This window comes from Rhinopithecus bieti, unplaced genomic scaffold (assembly GCF_001698545.2).
Source record: "Rhinopithecus bieti isolate Rb0 unplaced genomic scaffold, ASM169854v2 scaffold_30463, whole genome shotgun sequence".
Lineage (NCBI taxonomy): Eukaryota > Metazoa > Chordata > Mammalia > Primates > Cercopithecidae > Rhinopithecus > Rhinopithecus bieti.
The window spans coordinates 198,204-218,745 of record NW_016813249.1 but is presented as its reverse complement, the minus strand read 5'-3'; the positions used below and the strand labels follow the sequence as shown (position 1 = coordinate 218,745).

Here is a 20,542-nt window from a genome sequence, read left to right as displayed (position 1 = left end):
AAACTCAAAGAATATACAATACCAAGAGTGAACCCCAATATAAACTATAGACTTTGGGTGATAATATGTTAAGGTAGGTTTACAGACTGTAATAAATGTACCACTGTGGTGCGGAATGCTGATATGGTGGATGCTGATAGCAAGGGAGGTTATCACATGTGTGGGGGTGGGGTGGGGAGAGGATACCTGGGAACTCTCTATACATTCTGCTCAATTTTGAGGTGAACTTAAAACTGCTATAAAAAATAAAGTCTCTTAAAATCTTTTTTTAAAAAATTGAGAAAAGGATGCTATGTGAGGATACTTTAAGCTATTAGAATCAGTCAAGAGACTCAGGGGCCACATTTATAATTATCCATTACCTAGCAAGTCATACAGTGAGGGCATGCCCTATACAGCTTACAATACAGAATCCAGCATGATATTCTAAATACCAAAAACAGCAGATGTTATGAAGAATATCTGAAAGAGCCAAGTTCATTCCTAAAATTATAGACTATTGTTATCAGTGCCAGAAATAATTAGGAAGTCTATTTTGAAATTCAAACACTTCAGGATTTGCTTTTTGAAGTTCATTTACTAAGCTCTAGTCTCACATCTTCCCTAATCTACTTTTTACTAATTAAGAATTTTGCTGCCATGCCAACAATACATTTGCTTAAAGAAAACAATCTTACAACTTTGAAATGTTAGTGTCATTTTATGCCACAAAACTTTATTTACAAAGTTTTTTAGAATATACTTGCTATCCACCCACTATTTCAAGAGTGAAATGATGTCAAATAGATTACACAAGAGCATAAAACAGAGAAAACAAGTCTACAATATATACAGTGCCATAAGTGGTTGCTATTTTTACAGTTTTCTTTTAAAGATAATCTACTGAATTTTTTTTGCTGATAACACTTAAAGAGTGATGTTGTCTTCAAATGTAGATTTCCACAGGGAGTCAAGAGTATTACAGTCCAATATATTTTATAGGTGGTATGTGACAATTTATGAGTAACTGCAAATCATTTTTTTTCCCTTTTTTTTCCAAAAGTCTTGGATGATGAAGAATTATGACTTTCACCACCACTATAGTGTTCATATAAAGTCTGAAATTAAAAACACAAATCTGTTTGGTAATTTTTTAGTTCAATGCACTGTCACATTAGATGTATTTTGATGTATTCTAAATATAATACATTTATTTCTCTCTTGCTCTTACAGTTGGGAAATTATTTTATAAGCTAATAGAGATAATAAAGAATTTTAAACACCAAGCTTGGTCTTAAGCATTACTTATCATGAGATGTAACTCAATCTTTCTATGAGAGAAATATAACAGAGCTACTAATAAATATACATATGAGCCTTCAAGGCCTTATCTCTTTACTTTTTCTTAAATAAAGCCAGTCTTAAGTAAATTCCTATACAAAATCTATTTATTAGGAAACTTTATACAGATGATATTTTAACTAATAAATAGAAGACATTATAAATTATTATATAAATACAATAATTAGATATATATTAAAATCCATGTATTTAAAAATTATTTAAGACTCAGCTAACATTTAACATATGAAGATGGCAGACATCTTTGCCCTCAAGGAACATACAACCTCAGTGATAAAAGTAACTAATCCACTTCAATTACAGCTATAAGAGGCTTTGAACAATATATTAGTATAAATTTAAAACATGGAGATACAAAATACAGAGCAATTACAAAACATATTCGGTCCACTTTTAATTACTAAATCCATTGATTTAGCCATTAGCATTTGAGAAAATTTAAGAAAACAATTACCTCATATCATATAAATGCAAATATAGTGAATGTATAGTAAATTCCTTCAGAAATGTACTCAAGTTCTTGGCAACTTAGATGGACTTTATATGTATCCAAAGAGCTACCAGTATTGATAGTTTAAGTTCCCATAATTTTATGATAATTGTGTAACTGAAATATATAATTAGTAACTGCTTGTTGGCTAAACCAGTTGGTCAATAAGCATTTGTGGGGTTCTAGCAATAACTAGGTGCTTGAAAAATCATGGTATAGATATAAATGGACATTGGGAGGCTAAACAGCTTGAGACTTGTGCTTTGAGAATTGTGTTGACTGCTGTATACAGCTTCAAAAAAGCCATTAGATGTAATGTCTCTAAGGAAAAAACTGGCTAAAAGGAATAAATTCAAAAGCTGTGTTAATAATGGTGCTGAGTTAAAAGACACATTATATTCCTATATTAAATGTATTCCAGTTGATACCTGACAGCAATCTTCTGAATGCACCTTATGTGACGATCTACTTTGAACTGTACTGTATGCAGAATAATATAAATCAAGTAAATCTGTATTTGTCAAAAGGTACATGTTAAGTATCTAAATGTAGAAACATGTTTCATAACTGATCTGATGATTGGACCAACTTTTCTTCAGACTACCTGTTTCCTTAAGTGTCGAATTCACTACATAAAACAGTTAAAATTAATGTACAGAATAGACATACTTACTTTAGCAGCTTTCAAAATGGAGTTAGGAGAATTCAGACCAACAAGTTGGCCCAGAACATATTTCATTTCTTCAGTGGTTCCCTTGGCCATTTGGTTACCTATAAAATAAATCAATAATACACTAGTACCAATAAGAAAAATATAAGTCCATTATAAATACACATTTTGTTTAACAGCACAAGTGATATTCTTGTAATTTATCACTGATTTTAACCCCTTATCTGGAATAAGTAAAAATAAATACCATAAGTAAAGAAAAAAAAGTTTATTTACTTTACTATTTATAATAATGGAACTTCCTTAAGGAAAAAGGCAAGCTGACAAAGGGTAGCCAATTTAGATTCTGTCTTTGTTATATTAATAGGTAAAAGACTGTTTATATTACCGATCTAGTAACAGACAAATTTTTAAAGAAGTAGTACCTGGATGAGTTTGAATTTGAACGTATGGATGAGCCAGGAGCTCAGGAATGGATATCCTCTGTTTTGGGTCCCTTTTTAAACAACACTATTAAAACAAAGATATTTTAAAGAGAAACAAAGCAGGTTTTCATATATGATATTGATAAAGTATTTTCCAGATTACATTACATTATAAAAGTTGCTTTTTAGATATCCCACTCAAGTAATGATAAGATTATTTCTCCCAAGGCACTTTTGCAAAATCCCCAAGTATTTACAAGCTTTAAAACAAAAAACTAATTCAGTTATAGCAATTTTTTGAATAGACACAGTTATATCTAAGCCAGTACACAATTCCAATTATTTCAGCATTTAAGTAAATAATTAGTTACATGATATTAATTATTCCTTTAACACATCTGAAGATCTTTCTCTGGAATATCAGGAAATTCAATTTCATGATTGGATCAATTATGGCTGCACTTAGAAATCTGATTAATTATATGCTGGAAATGGTGTTTTCCCATAATACATAAGTACAAAATACATCCTAAGGACCAAAACATCACTTTTGGGGCTTATTAAAGAAACAAACAAACAAACACAAAAAGTTCTGTTATTCATGTAAAATGTACACATAATATTAATATATATATTTAAAAATCATAATTAAATCTCAATGAATGTGTACTACATTATGGTAACATGACAAAACATCTTTGTCTAGTTTTCATTTCAGTTGGTTATTCCATCAGAAGATATGAGCTTTACTTTAAATCTTTCTATAACCTCGTAACTAAAATATTTCAATTAAGACAAAATATTAAATTCTTTCCAACTTGTGAAAATATAAACTAAAAAATGTAACTATAAGTTTCAAGTTTACTTGTTTTCCCCAGAATTACTGGATTATAAATTTTTATATAAGTTCAAAGTATGTATACAGTTTTAAAGGTTGTTTAAATTATGCAACTCTTCAGACAAGACCATTGGAAATAATAAATAAATAATACAACTTTAAACCCAAACACATATATTATAGAACTATGCTGAGCTTGTGTGTCCAAAATCTCCAAGTATTTACAAGCTTTAAAACATCTTCAAAGTAAAAAACTAATTCAGTTAGCAATTCTTTTGAATAGATCAGTTATATCTAAGCCAGTTACACAATTCCAATCATTTCAGCTATTTCACGTAAATAATTAGTTATATGAAATTAATATTACCTTTAACATATCTTGAAGATGTCTTACTAATGGGTAATGCTATGTGTCTGTTTCCTCACCTCTGGCATAGACATTATAAAAGTACATTGTCACGGGCATTAAATGATAAACCATAAATATGGTTAATCATAGAGAAAAGTTTCTGGTTATCGTAAGTACTGAAGTTGTAAAGCAAATGAAAATAGAATTGATAAATGAAGTCAGGAACTGCTTGTTTAAGATGAACAAAACCACAGAAAGTCTAATAAAAACACAAGAAATTTAAGTTTTAGAAGAAGAGTGGAGGCTAAACAAATATAAAAAGAATTTTATGAAAACATTTTGCAAAAGTTTATGCCAGTTAGTTGAAAAACACTTAAAAGCCAGATTTTCTAAGGAGGAAAATATAATTTAGTAAAACAAAACAAAACAAAACAAAACAAAAAAACACATTTATCAAGAAATGATTCTGAGCTGGATAAATGTACTAAGTACTTTATATATTCTTTCCCAATTAATCCTCAATTTATTTTATAATAGGCACTGTCTATAGGCACAATTTAGAGAGGCAGATCTATGGCTTGAATGAATGCAGGTCCCTGGGACAATGTGTGCTTGCACCCACTTGTTTACACTGATGTAGAGAAAGAAGGGTTAGCCTGGGAGCCCAAGGCATCACAGTAGGCAAAAGGAGCCCCTGACAAAGGGCACCCAAGAGGCTAACACAAACTCATCGAGGTAGTGGGATAAAGTCAGTGGAAAAGTAGCCAGTGGCAGGCCAGAAAACAATTACATTCTCCAGCTGTTCTTGGAAATGTAGAATTCGCAAACGAATAAGTGATGAAAAATAATAAGAATTGGAAACGAAAAAAACCAGCAATGTCTCTGTAATGGCCTAAAAAGTTTTAGAACTTAAAGAAATTGTTATCTGGTAAGTTTATTCAGAAAACAGTGCATTCCCTACTGTTGCCAGATAATTGCGATGTAAACAATCTTTTCAGTACCTTTGACTTAGACTTCCCATTCTCTCTGGAGGAAGACATATCTTTGATTGCTTCTGGTGGCATATAATTAACTGTGCCAACCTACATGCCAAGTCAGAGAAAACACAAATCAATGAAAATATTTCATTCTGCTTTAGATTCTTAAAAATACAAATGCCAGATCCTTGGAAACTTGGGTAATTATAGATTTCAACGATATCCTTGCAAACTTCAAATAACTGCTAACAATGTTAAGATATATATATCAAATTTCTTCCCAACTGCAGCAAAATGAGTTGGGTTCATAATCAGCAAAGTGACTCCTTTCAGAATGCTGTGCTTTTTCTGTGATTATAGTGGGCAACTAGTAAAGTCTGCCCTAAAAACTGTCCAGGCTAAAATCCTATTAATGGCCATAAACATTGAGGCCATTGAGGGACGCACCATTTGTTTCTGTGTTGTAACATATTCAACTTTAAAAATACATATTTTTTAAATAAGCCAACCAATATATAAACAAAAAGACCATCTAGCTTTGTCCCACAGTAGTCCTCTAAGTTTCTACAGCACGATATGCCAACCTTACAACAGCCTCATTTTCTTCTAAAATAAATGGTTTGCTTTAAACACAGAATATATCTACTTTAGGGCCTTGACATGGAAGATACTGTCAAGCTGATTTACAACTCATTGTTCTGCCATACTTTTGATATAAAGAGACATGACTCTCAAATAGGGCATGTTGTCCATCTATTCCTCCTAACAGAGTCTATTTTATTCCTGGGATTAAGGTGAACTCACATCAAAAATCTGTAAACACAGAACATATCATCTTGGCTCCAAGCATGAATATCTTTTAGATATACTTTTGTGCCATTGCTTTAGTTTTTATAGAACAACTTCATTAAGTTTGCTGTTGCAATATCTATTATAAAAATGTTGCTTATAATACTTATAGCATTTACAATATGAAGGCCCATTTAAGAATTTTTTTTTCCAATTTCAGTGATAGGAAAAGGTCTGCTTCTCTAGAAGAGTAAAATAATCTTACCTCACAGACAATGAAAACATACAACTGCAACTCTCTCTTTGCTACAAGGAAACTCTGAGCCAAATTTTCAGGTCAATTTTTGATCATGACCAAGTGATTTCCAAGGAAGATATTACTGTTTCTCTATTTCAGCTATAGTAAAACCATTCAAAATTGCTGGGGATATTACCATTTGATCTTGACTTTCTAACTTATAATGATCATGGTTTATATTTTTAAACCCATTCTTATTAAAAGACTTCAAATCCTTTAGAGATGATTAAAAATATAATACTCATTTGCAATATAATACCTCACAGGTGAAAAAAGAACTCTACTGTGAGATAACCAAATTAAAAGTCTTACCTGAGAATCTTTAATAATACTTGTTGTATCTGGTTGCATTTGGTTTGCGATCCCAAAATCGATTAGCTTTAGCATTCCATCAACTATCAGAAAGTTAGCTGGTTTAAGATCACTGTGAACAATGCCTTTAAAATAAAAATCCACTATAATATTAAACAATGCAAAACATCCTAAGGACCAAAAAATTCAGTCTACAGGTCAAGCTGTATTTATTCCTTCAATTAGTGAATCCAATTCGATATTAATTTTTTTATATATTCTGCAAACATTTACATAGCACTTGATCTGTGCCAGGCACTGTTCTAAGTTCGTTGTTTATCCAGTACTGAATCATTTAATCTTCACAATGCTGAAGTATTATCATCATCCCCATTGTAAGGCAAGGAAGCTAAGGCAATGAGAGTTTAAGTAACTTGTACAAGGTCACACGGCCTAAGTGACAGTGCCATGAGTTGAAGCCAGACAGTCTGGCTTCAGAATCTATCCTCTTAACCACTGTGATTCACTGCCCACTAGAGAGCATCATCAATTATACTGCCAGACAGTAAGACCCTAATGCTCCTGACATCTCTACCCCTGTAGCCCTGATCTTGATCACTGGTGAATTATCTTTTAACTTATAGAAAGATGGATATAAGGAGGAGATAAATTACAATTAACTAAGATAACAGTATTAAGAACAAAAAAATATATAGGATAAGGTAAAGGCAGAGAAAACCCTAAAAGAACCAAGGACAAGTAAAACCAACCCAGAAGGTAGGTCTAACAGTAAAAAACAAACAAAAAAAAACCTCTCATATAGGGCATACAACACAAAATGATTAGGAGAATGAGTAAAGTAAATATCTCATATTTTTTAGGATGCCTGAATCCCAAAGTCTTAGACCTGCTATAATCCAAGTATTTGGAGATAAGGATGACAGACTATGTTAATACTGAGAAAAATACATTTTGTATTACAGATGTGGGAACTTGAGTTCATGTCCTATATCCTTTGGGTTAACAGTGTTTTAAGAAATGGTTTTATTCCTTTATCTTTAAATAAACTTCTAATTATTTAGTTCATCTAGTGAAAGATACCAACAACCAATGTCTTAAAATTATAGGTATATTTCTCTAAGATGATACTATTAACAAATATTTTAACCTTACAAATATAAAAAAACCACTAAATACCATGTTGATGGATTGTGTGAACTGCCTCTAACATATTTTTCCAGTAACTCTTGCGTTCCCATGGATCAATGGATTTTTTCTTTTTAAGCCAACTATTAAGATCAATATTTCCACACTCCATTACCATGTAGATGTACTGGTCCGTGATTTCACTGCAATTAAACAAATAAAAACAACAAAACAATAAATGGCTAGGTTATATCAAGGTTTACTAAAGATTTACCTGAAGAACTATGGCAAAAGTTTTCTTTTAAATTTAAAAGGATTCTTACTAATCATAAAGTCGGATGATCTTATCACTGTGTTGTTGTAGTTTATTCAAATAAGCTATTTCGTTCCGGTAACTATCAAGAGTTTGGTTATCTGCTTCTTCTAAGTTCACATATTTTATAGCATATATCTGTTTCTTTTCATTCAGCACCTGAAATACCTACACAGTAGAACAAAGAGAAGTTTAGAATGTACTATTTATACACTATCACACAATGATTCTAAATGTATTAGAATTTCAGGTTGAGAAAATTCTAAAGGAAATACTGACATGAACAACGAAAAGTTTCAGGCCTATTTTGAGTGTAGAAAGAAGAAAAATAATTTGAATAGCAGAGTAACAATCCATTCCCAGCGAACTATGATGACGGGCATTCAATAATTTAAAGGTATAAATCTAAAGTTTCTATATCAACATGTAAGAAAAGTTTAAATTTCATATATATAACAATCTGTTGGATGCCCTAACCAGGGAAACAGTATAAAGAAAAAGACATTCCAAAATGTTAAGGACAAGCCTGGTGCAGTCGTGTGTTCCTTTAAGCCCAACTACTCAGAAAGCTGAGGTGGGACAATTGCTTGAGCCCAGGAGTTTGAGTCCAGCCTCAGCAAGATAGTGAGACACTGTCTCAAGGAAAAAAAAAAAAAAAAGTTAAGGATGACTAAAGGCTATGATATAGAGTCAATTCAATTCACAGATGTTGTTTTCTCCATAGTGCCGGGACTTAGCAATTTCATTCATGTGATAGAAAATATTAAAAAATATATAATAATCATAAGCTATCAGTATATCCAGCTGTGAATAGTAGAGTAGGTCTGAATTTCAAAGTAAAGCTGGCAGGAACAAAATGTTCTTATATGTTGCCAGGATCTTTGAGATCAAAGTACAATTGCTCTGGCTATAAAGGATGGTCAATTCCTAAGTAACATTTATAGGACACATAACATTTTTAAACATAGAAAACAATGCAAATGTAGCTAACTTTCCACAAACATGCAACAAGGATGGTGCTTTTAAAACTCAATTCAAATACAAAATGCCTGTGTATATAAGAAAAATTATACTCATTTACCCCTTTTGACATATTTAAGTAAAAATTCATTTAACCTTGATTGCCCAGCAGATACTGGGAAGGAATAAGAAAAGAGTCCAAGTGTTTATGAGGTTGATGTGCTAAAACTGCACTAACAAGGAGAATTTATCAGGCCCCTCAGGTATAGCTTGCCTTTAAGTTTTAAGTATGAGACTCGAATGAAGTATTACTGGTTTTAGTTGGATACACAGCAAATTAGAGGGGGATGGGGCATAAGAGGGATAAGAAAATAACAATAAAACAGATAGGGATTTAAAAATAGCAGCATAAAGCCATTTTGTAAAAGGTAAATAGCCTCATTAACCCATGACCCTGAATCTGATGGCTAATATCTTATTTGTATGTTCTGGTAGTATATTTGTACAATGAAATAGCTTTGTATCATAAAAATAAAATTTAAAGATTAGAAAATATAGGACATAAAACTTAGGAAAGACTAGAAAAAAATAACTGTATTTGAGCTCCAGCTCCATCTTTATCAGCAACCTAACTGGGCAAGTTCCTTAGTCTCTCAAAAACCAAATGCTGTTAGTAGTACCTATGGCACAGGATTGGAAGGATGACTCAGATGACTGATGTCTACGGTGTGTTCTGCAGTGTGTCTGGAGTGAAGCAAATGTTAGCTACCATCACTGAAGACATTCAGGACAGAATAAAGTGGACATTTTAAAACATGCTAAAGTTTTCGGATATATATAAAAAAAAAAAAGTACAGGATACTAAAGCTATTTATGTAATAAGATCTTAAAATTAAGTAAACAAATGAAAACTTTTAAATTAACTTTTTACATGAATGAGTTTATTATTGTCCCCACTGTCCCTGTTCTGACAAAACTCTTGCAATCTGGTTTAGGTAAGCCTTATTTCAATTTCATAGAGATAGTGTCAGAATTATGATTTGTTAGTTTTATGGGAAGTTACCAGTGTCTTGACCATTCTCATTACCCCACGACTGTTCTAGATACTCTCAATAGCCTCCTTAAAAGTTGGTCACTGCCTAAACTCTGAAACAGGCAAAGCATAAATGGTATTAGTTTCATAAAGCATGTTACTTTCTTTGAGACGTTTGATTTTTTTCAACTCAATCATAATTAACTTAAATAATTTAGTTGAATTCAGAAAATATGGGCCAGCCATTGCTTTATCACTTGGCCCTTTACTTAAGCTTACACCTTCATTATACTCCAAGGAAAAAAATGTTAAAATGCCATTAAGACTACTCTACATTCTCTGAAAACATACCACTAAATAAATACCTCTATTAAGTGTCAGTACCTTGATATTACTGAAATATAGCCAAATAACAAATAAATAATAAATATTAACCAAGTAATTTTTATGAAAGCAACTAAATTAGGTAATTCAAATAGACTGATAAAACGAAATGTATAATGAAATCAATATTTATTGAAGAGTTGATACACATGGAAATGCACATACCTTATTTATTTATTTATTTATTTTGAGACAGAATCTCGCTCTGTCGCCCAGGCTGGAGTACAGTGGCACGATCTCGGCTCACTGCAAGCTCTGCCTCCCAGGTTCATGCCATTCTCCTGCCTCAGTCTCCCAAGTGGCTGGGACTACAGGCACCCGCCACTACACCCAGCTAATTTTTTTGTATTTTTAGTAGAGACGGGGTTTCACCCTATTAGCCAGGATGGTCTCGATCTCCTGACCTGTTGATCCGCCCGCCTCAGCCTCCCAAAGTGCTGGGATTACAAGTGTGAGCCACCACACCCAGCCGTCCTTATTTTTAATAAGTTAATAAGACAGCCTTATGCAAGTCTAATTATTGTGAGATTAGGAAATTACAGTAAAACTTAAAATGAGTCCAACAGTTTTTGTTTAATGTGTCATCCTTAACAACTTATAATAGCAAAAGAGCTGAGGACAGACAGTTTACTCATTCAACTAATAAATTCAATCCCTATCTGTTCTAAGTACTGTTCTGGATACTGGGGCTAGTATCACTGAGCAAATCAGAAAAACATCACTATCTTCATGGAGCTCACATTCAAGTGCAGGGGGACACAAACAACAAATCAAGTAAGTAAATTACAGAATGTGTTAGAAGGTAAGATACACAGAAAAACAAACCAGGCGGGGAATGGAGAACACTGGTGATTGAAAGGTGGGAGTTGCAGTTTTAGAGTGTGGGCAAGGAAGGCCTAACTCAGAAGACACATGATGATATCTAAAGGAAAACAGGATGTTATGTTAAAATAGGCCAGGAGGAACTGAAATAAGCTAACACAGAAAGACAAATACCTCATGTTCTCACTTATATGTGAAATCTAAAACAATTAAACTCATAGAGAAGAGCTCATACCACCTTTGACAATAGTGGTTACCAAAGGCTGGAGGTTGAGGGAAATGGGGAGATGTTGGTGAAGGGATACAAAGGCTCAAATAGGAGATACAAGTTTGATTTTTTTTCAGATGATTAGCATAGCATGCTGAAAATAATAATTGGATACTATACATTTCAATATTGCAGAGTCAACTGCTAATGTTCTCATCACACAAAAATATTGAAGTAATAGATGTTAATTTGCTTAATCATTTCACATTGTATTAAAAAAGCTAATACCACCCTGTACCCCATAAAAATATACAACTATAATTTGTCAATATACAATTTTAAAAAATAGACCAGGAGGGCAAGGACTGAGTCAATGAAATCCTTTAGAAGGCTATTAAAGTAATTTAGGTGAAAATATAAAAGTTGCCTTGACCGAAACAATAATGCTGGAGATGATGAGAAACAGATTCTGGAGATACTCTGCAGTAGAACCAACAAGATTTGCTGACTGGCTAGATGTGTGTATGAGAGTAAGAGGCACTAATTTTTTGGTAAATCAATTGGAAGAATGAAGCTGCCATGTACTGAAATGAGAAAAGCTATGGAGCAAGAGTTGTGTTTGGACATATTGTTTTAAATGCCTGGTAGACACTAAGAAGCGAAGTTGAATAGTCAAGTTGAATATACAAGTCTGCAATTCAAAGGAGAGGTATGAGCTGGAAATACCAGTTGGAGAATTGTCGGCATATACATGGTATTTGAAACCACAAGACTGAAAGAGAACACCAACAGAATGAGTTTAAGAAAAAGATGAAAGAGGGTTGAGGACTAAGCCCTGGAGCACTGCTTCACTGAGATCAGGAACATGAGGAAGACAATAGGTATGGCCAGTTTGAGAAGAGAAAAACACAAACCAACTGTGGAAAAAAACCTTGATTGAGAAAAAAAAATCAGTTGCCCCAAATGCTAAGTAATCCAAAATCTAAGCTAAGAATCAGATTGGGCAAAAAAAAATGGAGGTCATTAGTGGTCTTGATTACAGTTATTTTGGTGAGTGATGAAGGCAAAAGTCTAAAGGAAGTAGATTTAATTGAATGACAATTAAAGATGGTAAATTTAGATAATGCTTAAGATGCCTTCAATCTAGAGATGTAAAATGATATAAATTTAGAACTCAGGTAAGTTTAGAAAATAATCTAATTCCAGAAATTCACTTGTTACTGAATTCTGTTTCTGAAATGAATAACTCAAAACAAAACAAAATCCATTAGCAAAAATCCTTGCTGAATGATTCTAAACATATTAGCAATTTACATCACATTCTGACTCAGAAATTTCTGATTCTTTTGTGATAATACATAGTGGTCATTCACTACCCCATGTCAATGTTTTTGTTATTAAAGAAGAAGTTTAGAAGCATAGGACATTGAAAGGAAAGGCAGGAGACTGGGAATAAGAAATCTAAAGAAGATATGTCACATGTGAGGCAGTGGGAAGAGAAGGGCAGGTGTTAAGATGGCTTTTTGGCTCAAGGGCAACATGGCCCCTAGAAGTTAAGGAAAAGCAGCCCTCACAGGTAAAAACACAAAAAAATAGAAAGTTTAAAATATTTTTATTTATTTCTTAAATATTTTAAGATACTTACCTTGCTTGAACCTCCACTTCCTATCTGCTTTAACATGGAATAAATTCTTCCTTTAACCGAAATGCATTCATTTGCTGAAGATGATGCTAAAACCTAAATAAGTAAAATACATAAATAAAATTCAATCAATATGCCTAAGAAACTAGCTTACATTTGGTACAGTCAACTGCTCCCCATTTTGAAATTATCTTAAATCTTAATTAGAAATGTTACAATATTTTTAAAAGGACTTGCTCTACTTAATCAAATAAAAAAAACCTTAAAAAATAATGCAGACAAACTTCTAAGATCTCCCCTTTAACTGGTTTTGACTTAAAACAAATTTCGAGGAGGAAAAAACCACTTAATATGCAATCTGCAAACTTATAAGCTTAAAAAAAAATAAAACTAAAATATAAAATTATATTTTCATTTTCTTTTCTTTTCCTTATACCTCTTTATTTACATATGTACACATACACACACATAATTATATCTGTATTTTTTTTTTTTTTTTTGAGACAGGGTCTCATTCTGTTTCCCAGACTGGACTGCAGTGGCATGATCTCAGCTCACCGCACCCTCTGCCTCCCAGGCTCAAGCGATTCTCCTGCCTCAGCCTCCCAAGTAGCTGGGATTACAGGCATGCCACTACCATCTGGCTATATATGTATTCTTCTTTCTCATTTAGCGTTATATTATAAAGGAAGCAATGTGCTAAAGTGCTAAGAGCTCCAGAGTCAATGAGACAAATGCAAATTTCAGCAATGTCCCTGACATGGTTTGGATCTGTCAGATTTCATGTCAAATTGTAATTCCCAATGTTGGAGGTGGGGCCTGGTGAGAGGTGACTGAATCATGGGGGTAGATTTCCCCCTCAGTGCTTCTCTGAGAGTTCTCAAGAGATCTGGTGGTTTAAAAGTATGTGGCACCTCCCCACAACTCTCTCTCTTCCTCCTGTTCCAGCCATGTGACATTTGCTCCCTTTCACCTTCTGCCACGATTGAAAGTTTCCTGAGGCCTCCCCAGAATCCAAGCAGATTGCCAGCATCATGCCTACTGTACAGCCTGTGGAACCATTAGCCAGCTCAACCTCTTTTCTTTATAAATTACTCTCAGATATTTCTTTATAGCAGTGTGAGAACTCATTAATACAGCCCCGCACTTTGTGCTGAGTGATGTTCAAAAGTTACTTAATTTTTCAGAACCTCAGCAATCTTCCCCAGCAAACTTTCAGGTGATGTACTATACAACCTGCCCCATCATCCCTTCCCTTATACTAGAGGATCTCTCTGTGTACCTATAAATGCTTTGAACAGATGGAGTGCTGAGAGGACTTATTCTGAGCTGATAAAGAAGTTGAAACAAAAAGAGCTCCTGATTAGCTGATTAACCAAGTTGAAACAAGGTCTGAATAAACCTCAATTTAACTAAGGCCTGCTTTAGGTTCCAAATGGTAGAATCTCTCATGTAATCTCCTATTTAAATAAAAAGTTAGTATTCTAATTTTTTCACCTATAGGATTGAGATACATTGTTGAGTCCATACATATTTCCTGTAACAAAGTATTGGGCTTCTAAACATTTATATGTTGTAATTTCATCGTTTCCCCACTCCTTCCTTTTGTGCCTCCTCTCTCTTCTTCCTTTCATATTTAAAAGTGTGACCATTGCTGAGGGAAGAAAGCAGTTCAATGTCCTTTCCCCATGGCTGCTGACAGCTTTTAGAATAAAATAACTCCTATTTGTGATTCAACACTAATGTGAACTCCAGTTTCCTACACAGGACATTCCACATCCCCCTTAGTCTGCCCTACTCACTGTGGTTAGAGTTTCCAAAATGTAAATCGGATCATTTCACTTCCCTGCTTCAACCTCTTCCAAAGCTTTCCACCCTCTTAGGGTAAAACTTAAGGGCCCAGCAAATCTTGGGACTCACCCCTTCCCCTTCCTGAGCTCTAGCCACACTGTGGCCTCGTTTCAGTCCTCTCCTGACACTGGCCTCTTCTAGAAGGCTCCACCAAGCCCCTTCACTTGTCATCTGTGACTCGTCTTCTGGATTGCAACTCAAACAGGGCCTGACAGTAATAGCTAAATAAATGTGTTTTGAATCAATGCATGAACAAACTTGATCATTTTTCTTTTTCCTTTGTAATTTATTATATTGTTTCAATCCTCAAAACACTATCACCTCTTTCTAGTTAGTATCGACTGTCAGTTCATTGTTTTATCCATTATTCTTTCAAATTGCACAAATTATACATAACGCAAAATTTACCACTTTAACCATTTTTAGGTACAACTCAGTGCATTAAGTACATTCAGTATGTGATGATGAAAAAGTTCTGGAGATGGATGGTGGTGCAAATATCATCACTGAAACTCTATACCCATTAAACAGTAACTCCCCATTCCTCTTTTTCCCTTCCCTGATAACCATTGTTCTTATTCTGTCGACTAATTTTTTTATTAGTTGATTTTTATACTTAATTACTCATGGGTTTTTTTATTGTTTTATTTAAATAACAATTGCTGCTAATATTTCTGATTTACTAAGTGTCATGCTCTGTATTAGGAGTTACATATATATTAACTAATTTAATCTTCATCACCATCCTAGCAGACAGTTAGCTTTATTAATTTTATAGATGATGAAATGGGCACAGAAAGTTTAGGTAACTTGCAAAAGATCACACAGATGGTAAGTAGTGAGGCCAAGATTCATGCCCAGTGTCTCCAAGGCCCACGTTTTCTAACAGTATTCAGCTGCCTCTAGGACAGTTATTAGAAACCAACTTTTGCCTCATCAGCAAAAAAATCTTTCCTCTTAATTTACAGTTATTAGTATAATACATTCTAGCAGTACCTCATATTGCTATTCTGATATTTTTGAAAATTTACATTTCCAAATGAATTGTATACTAACAAACAAAATGAAGCTGCTCACTAGCAGCTGACAAAACACAACAAAAAGTAACCTCGGCCAGGCGCAGTGGCTCATGCCTGTAATCCCAGAACTTTGGGAGGCTGAGGCGGGCGGACAGCTTGAGGCCACGAGTTCGAGACCAGCCTGAGCAACATGGTGAAACCCTGTCTCTAATAAAAATACAAAAATTAGCCAGGTGTGGTGATGCGTGCCTGTAATCTCAGCTACTCAGGAGCCTAAGGCACGTGAATCGCTTGAACCTGGGAAGCAGAGGTTGTAGTGAGCAGAGATCGCGCCACTGCACTCTAGCCTGGGCAACAGAGCGAGACTCTGTCTCAAAAAAAACAAATAAATAAAAATAAAAAATAAAAGGTAGCCTTGATTATAAGAGAAATTTTATCCAGCTATTCAAACTGGATTCTTTGGCCTAGTTAATAAGAGTAACTTCATCAGCTTCTTCAATAATGAACCTCTCAAAGCCACAAGGCACACTCTTATCAGGACAGCAGGAAAGTTTTGTCTAGTGGAAATACGAACGGCCAAGTTCTTAAGACCTTTCCTGATAACTAGATGCTATAAAAATAAAAGCTGTAAAACTGATTGTATCTTAACATATACCATCATATATAAAGCTTATCGAACCTGTAAATTTTGAAGTGGAGTAGCAGGTATTTGGTGCTGTTGCTGCTGGAAACAGGCAGGTTGGCCATAAGGTGTTGACAACTGACAAGCAGGTGGAAAGTCATTCTTTACAACTGGAGTTCTAAAACTAGGAAATATATATATTTTTTATTTAAAACATTACAATTTAATAAATAAGATTCTGATTGTTTTCAAGTATTTTAAAAGGCTGATATAAACCTAAAAGTGCTACATCAAACAGAACCCAACTCAGTTTACGTGATATAGCTGACATTTATTCCAGATATGCCACCACCGGATATTTAATTTTGGGGAATTCTTTCTGAAAATAAATATTTGTATGCAGACAAGAAATCTTTGTCTGTAAAATAAAAAAGATGGCATTTAAAATACAAAGTAGTTAGAGTTATTTTATACGTATTTAGCAAACGTCAGCTTATGGCTGACGTTTTTTTTTAAACGTCAGCTTTTCAGTGTTTTTTTTAAACAGTAATGTTCTATAATGGCTTGCTAGAAACATCAGAAAGCCAGTTACGTCAGAGGAGTTTGGCCTTTGAGCTTAAATCTGTCCAGCATACATTTGTGCTTTGTTTGCCTTGTTTGCTATTAATATATCCTCAATACCTAGAACAATGCTTGGCACGAAAGAGCTCCACAAATATTTGTTAACAATAATTAACTTAATGTCACAAGAAATATCTATTATTGCTATTTTAGTTAGCAATCATTCTTTAAAATATTCTACATATAATAAAACGAGGCAATATATAGTAAAACTATATTAAGTAGGTAAGAGGCTGGGTTATAAAATCTTTAAGGCCAGTTCTAATTAAGATCAAGATTACATTATGAAAATGAAACGCAAAAGATGACATGGATTTAAGCTATCCCCTAAGACATTAAAGATATAGCCACTGGTTGATGGTTGCAATGTTCCACACCCCTTTATTTCCTTTCTTTGAAATGTCATTCATTTTTTTTATAGTATCCCTTGTGTTCCCTGTCAGTCAGCACACTCATCATCGAACTTCTTCACTTATCCATCATTCCTATCCACTCAAGTACTACACCCTTGAATATCCCCAGAACTACATGAACTGTAGCAACCAATCTCTTCCAGAAGCTATCACTTTCCAATTACCACCACTCACGTGAAAAAATTCATCTACTCTTTATCCGCTCTAAGAATACTAACCTTTAAAATCTCTCTCTCAATAGAGAGATATCTGTATGGCAATACATGATTATCAAGACGTTTTACATCCTTAGAATATTTATAGGTTGTAGGTACAGATTACAATATGACAGAAACTACATTCACAACAATCCTTAAAGATATGCATTATTGCAACCACTTTCCCCTTTCCATTTTATAGATGAAAACAATGATGCTGAGAAAATAATATGAAGTTGGAAAGTCTTTAAAGAGTAGGATTTAATCCCAGATTTATTTGGCCCAGAAGCACATGTTAACTTTATCATACCACCCTGCCAATCAAGCAAGGGGCCAAAAGTAATTACCAGCTCATGTAATCATCCAAGGTATTGCTGCTTGGTGTCTTACAAATAGATTTTGGGTCAAACCATTTAGATGCTGACATTGGCGGTGAGTGTTTTGAAACTGAAAAGACAGGTTGCTCAAAAGTGGTGTGTTTCTGCTAAAACAAAATAAGGAACACTATGATTTAGAGTTTTAAATTAGTTGCCTATTCACTAGTTTTTACAAATATTATAACTTTTAAAATAAAACAATAACATATGATATACAAAAACATACTAAAAGAGGTAGGCATATATATATATACATTTTAGACTTTAAATAATTTTTTTAGTGTAGTTATTTTACTCCAAATTCTTAAGCCCAGTACATTCTGCTCAAACTGATGGCAAGTACAGGGAAGGCACACAAAATTGTTTAAAACAGAATTCAACATTCTCCTCTATCAGAGCTATTATAACAGGTATTAAATTCTTATAATCTAAAATAGTTGTCTGTGTTTCTGAAAATCAGCCTTTCTTTAATCAAAAAAACTCTATTCCCTTCTCCTCAAATGCAGCAGAATACTAATTACTTAGCAAAATGTGGAATGACAAATGCCTATATTGTGTCTGCCATAAGAGACAGAATCTGCAGAAATTCTTTTTCCAAAAGCATTGTTGTAAAAAAAAAAAAAAAAAAAAAAAAAAGAACCTGTAGGATTCATCCCGTACAAACACCAGTGATGAAAGAACATTCGCTGCAGCAGAGATCAGCAAATTACAGCCTACAGACTCAGGCCGAATGTGGCCTGCTGCCTGCCTATTTTTGTAAACAAAGTTTTATTAGAACATGGCTATGCCAATTTGTTTACATATTGTCTATTGCTTTTATTTTCATGCTCTAATGGCAGAGGTGAAAAGCTACAACAGAGCCCTTCTAGCCTGCAAAGCCTGATAACCCCTTTATAGAAAGTTTGCTATAACCCCTGCTGTAGCACATCTCAATTAAATAGAGAACCAAGTTTTGCTTGAATACTTTTAGTAACTAAGCATCACTAGTCTACAGAGGTTCACTTCAATTTTGGGACAGCTTTAGTTATTAGAAAATATTTGCAGATAATTTGGATTAAATTGGTTTATCTATTATAATTTCAACACACTGGTCCTCATTACGCACTTGAGAATTACAGTGGCTAAATCTATCCTACTTTCTACATTTCAGTCTTGGCCAAGAAATTTTTTTTCCAGGATAAATTTTCCCTCTTATTTAAGACTTCGTGGGTCTATGCTCACGTGCAAGCACGCACATATTTTAGGATTAGTGGTAAAGATGTTACTGAGGAACTGCTGTAGTAAGATTAATGAACAAGGAAAACGAAAAAGATCATGATCATAGAATGGAATGTTTGCATTTGCGATTTTAGAGGTCAGAATTGAGGATATAAGGAGTGGGTGGCTAAAGTAAAATTAAGGAAATGGTCATGAGATAGGAAGAAATTAGAAAAATGAAGGCCAGCTGTAGGACTGGTAATAAACAGGAGTGTAGAAGCCAACAAAAACAGTGACAGTTGTTGGGATCTGGTTGATCCAGAGCCTAATATCTTCAAGGAATGATGGGGAGTCACCAGGACTTTCAGAGATTGAGAGTAAGTAAAAAGCATCAAAAGAACAGACCTTTACAAGAAAGAGGAAGAAATGGTCTGGACACAGAACAGAAAGCACATAGCCATTTGGTAAGTGAGATGTGAGACAAAAACATTCCTCCCTTGAAGAGACTGCTGGACAAGCAGTATCCACAAGAAACTGCCCAGATTCTATACTTTCTTTTTATGTGTACTATCCAATGGTTTTTAGTTGTGCAGTGGTTCACAGCTGTGCAACCATCACCACTATCCAATTTTAGAATATTTTCATCTTCTAAAAAGAAACCTCATACCCATTAGTAATCATTCCCCAGTCCCCACTGCTCCCGGCCCCTCGCAACCACTAATCTACTTTCCACCTCTATGGATTTGCCTATTCTGAAGATTTTATCTAAATGGGATCATTAAATATATGGTCTTTTGTGGTGAGCTTCTTTCACTTAGCATATTGTAAATGTTAACTTATGTTGTAACAGGTACTAACTAGTACTTCATTACTGTTCATTGTTGATTAACATTCCATTATATGGATGCACCAGATTTTGGTTATCCATTCATTGGTTGGATATTTTGTTATTTCCACTTTTTGGCAATTATGAAAATATTACTATGAATATTTATGTACAAATATTTGTGTGGATGTATATTTTCAATTCTCTTAACTACAAACCTAGGAGTGGAATTACTGGATCATATAAAGCTATGTTTAACCTTTTGAAGAACTCCCAGACTGTTATCCAAAGTGACTGCACCATTTTACATTTCCACTAGCAGCATATGAAGCTTCTAAAATTCTCCACATCCTCACCAACACTTGTTATTGTCTCTTTAATTAAAGCCATCCTAGTGGGTGTGAAGTAGTATCTAATTATGTTTTTTTTTTCTTTTTTTTTTT

At 33.9% G+C, this 20,542-nt stretch overlaps 1 protein-coding gene across 1 annotated transcript in view; it reads right to left on the bottom strand.

Annotated features, from left to right (window-relative positions):
• Nucleotides 1-684: 684 nt before the first annotated feature.
• Nucleotides 685-20,542, bottom strand: part of TTK (TTK protein kinase) — a 48,816-nt gene continuing 28,958 nt past the window's right edge. Inside the window, 13 exon segments of the mRNA XM_017847911.1 lie at nt 685-1,097; nt 2,505-2,602; nt 2,927-3,011; nt 3,314-3,326; nt 3,329-3,482; nt 4,139-4,142; nt 5,115-5,195; nt 6,490-6,614; nt 7,666-7,817; nt 7,938-8,095; nt 12,980-13,072; nt 16,526-16,652; nt 18,047-18,183. Coding sequence (XP_017703400.1) covers nt 1,014-1,097; nt 2,505-2,602; nt 2,927-3,011; nt 3,314-3,326; nt 3,329-3,482; nt 4,139-4,142; nt 5,115-5,195; nt 6,490-6,614; nt 7,666-7,817; nt 7,938-8,095; nt 12,980-13,072; nt 16,526-16,652; nt 18,047-18,183 — 1,311 coding nt within the window. The 3' untranslated portion in view covers nt 685-1,013.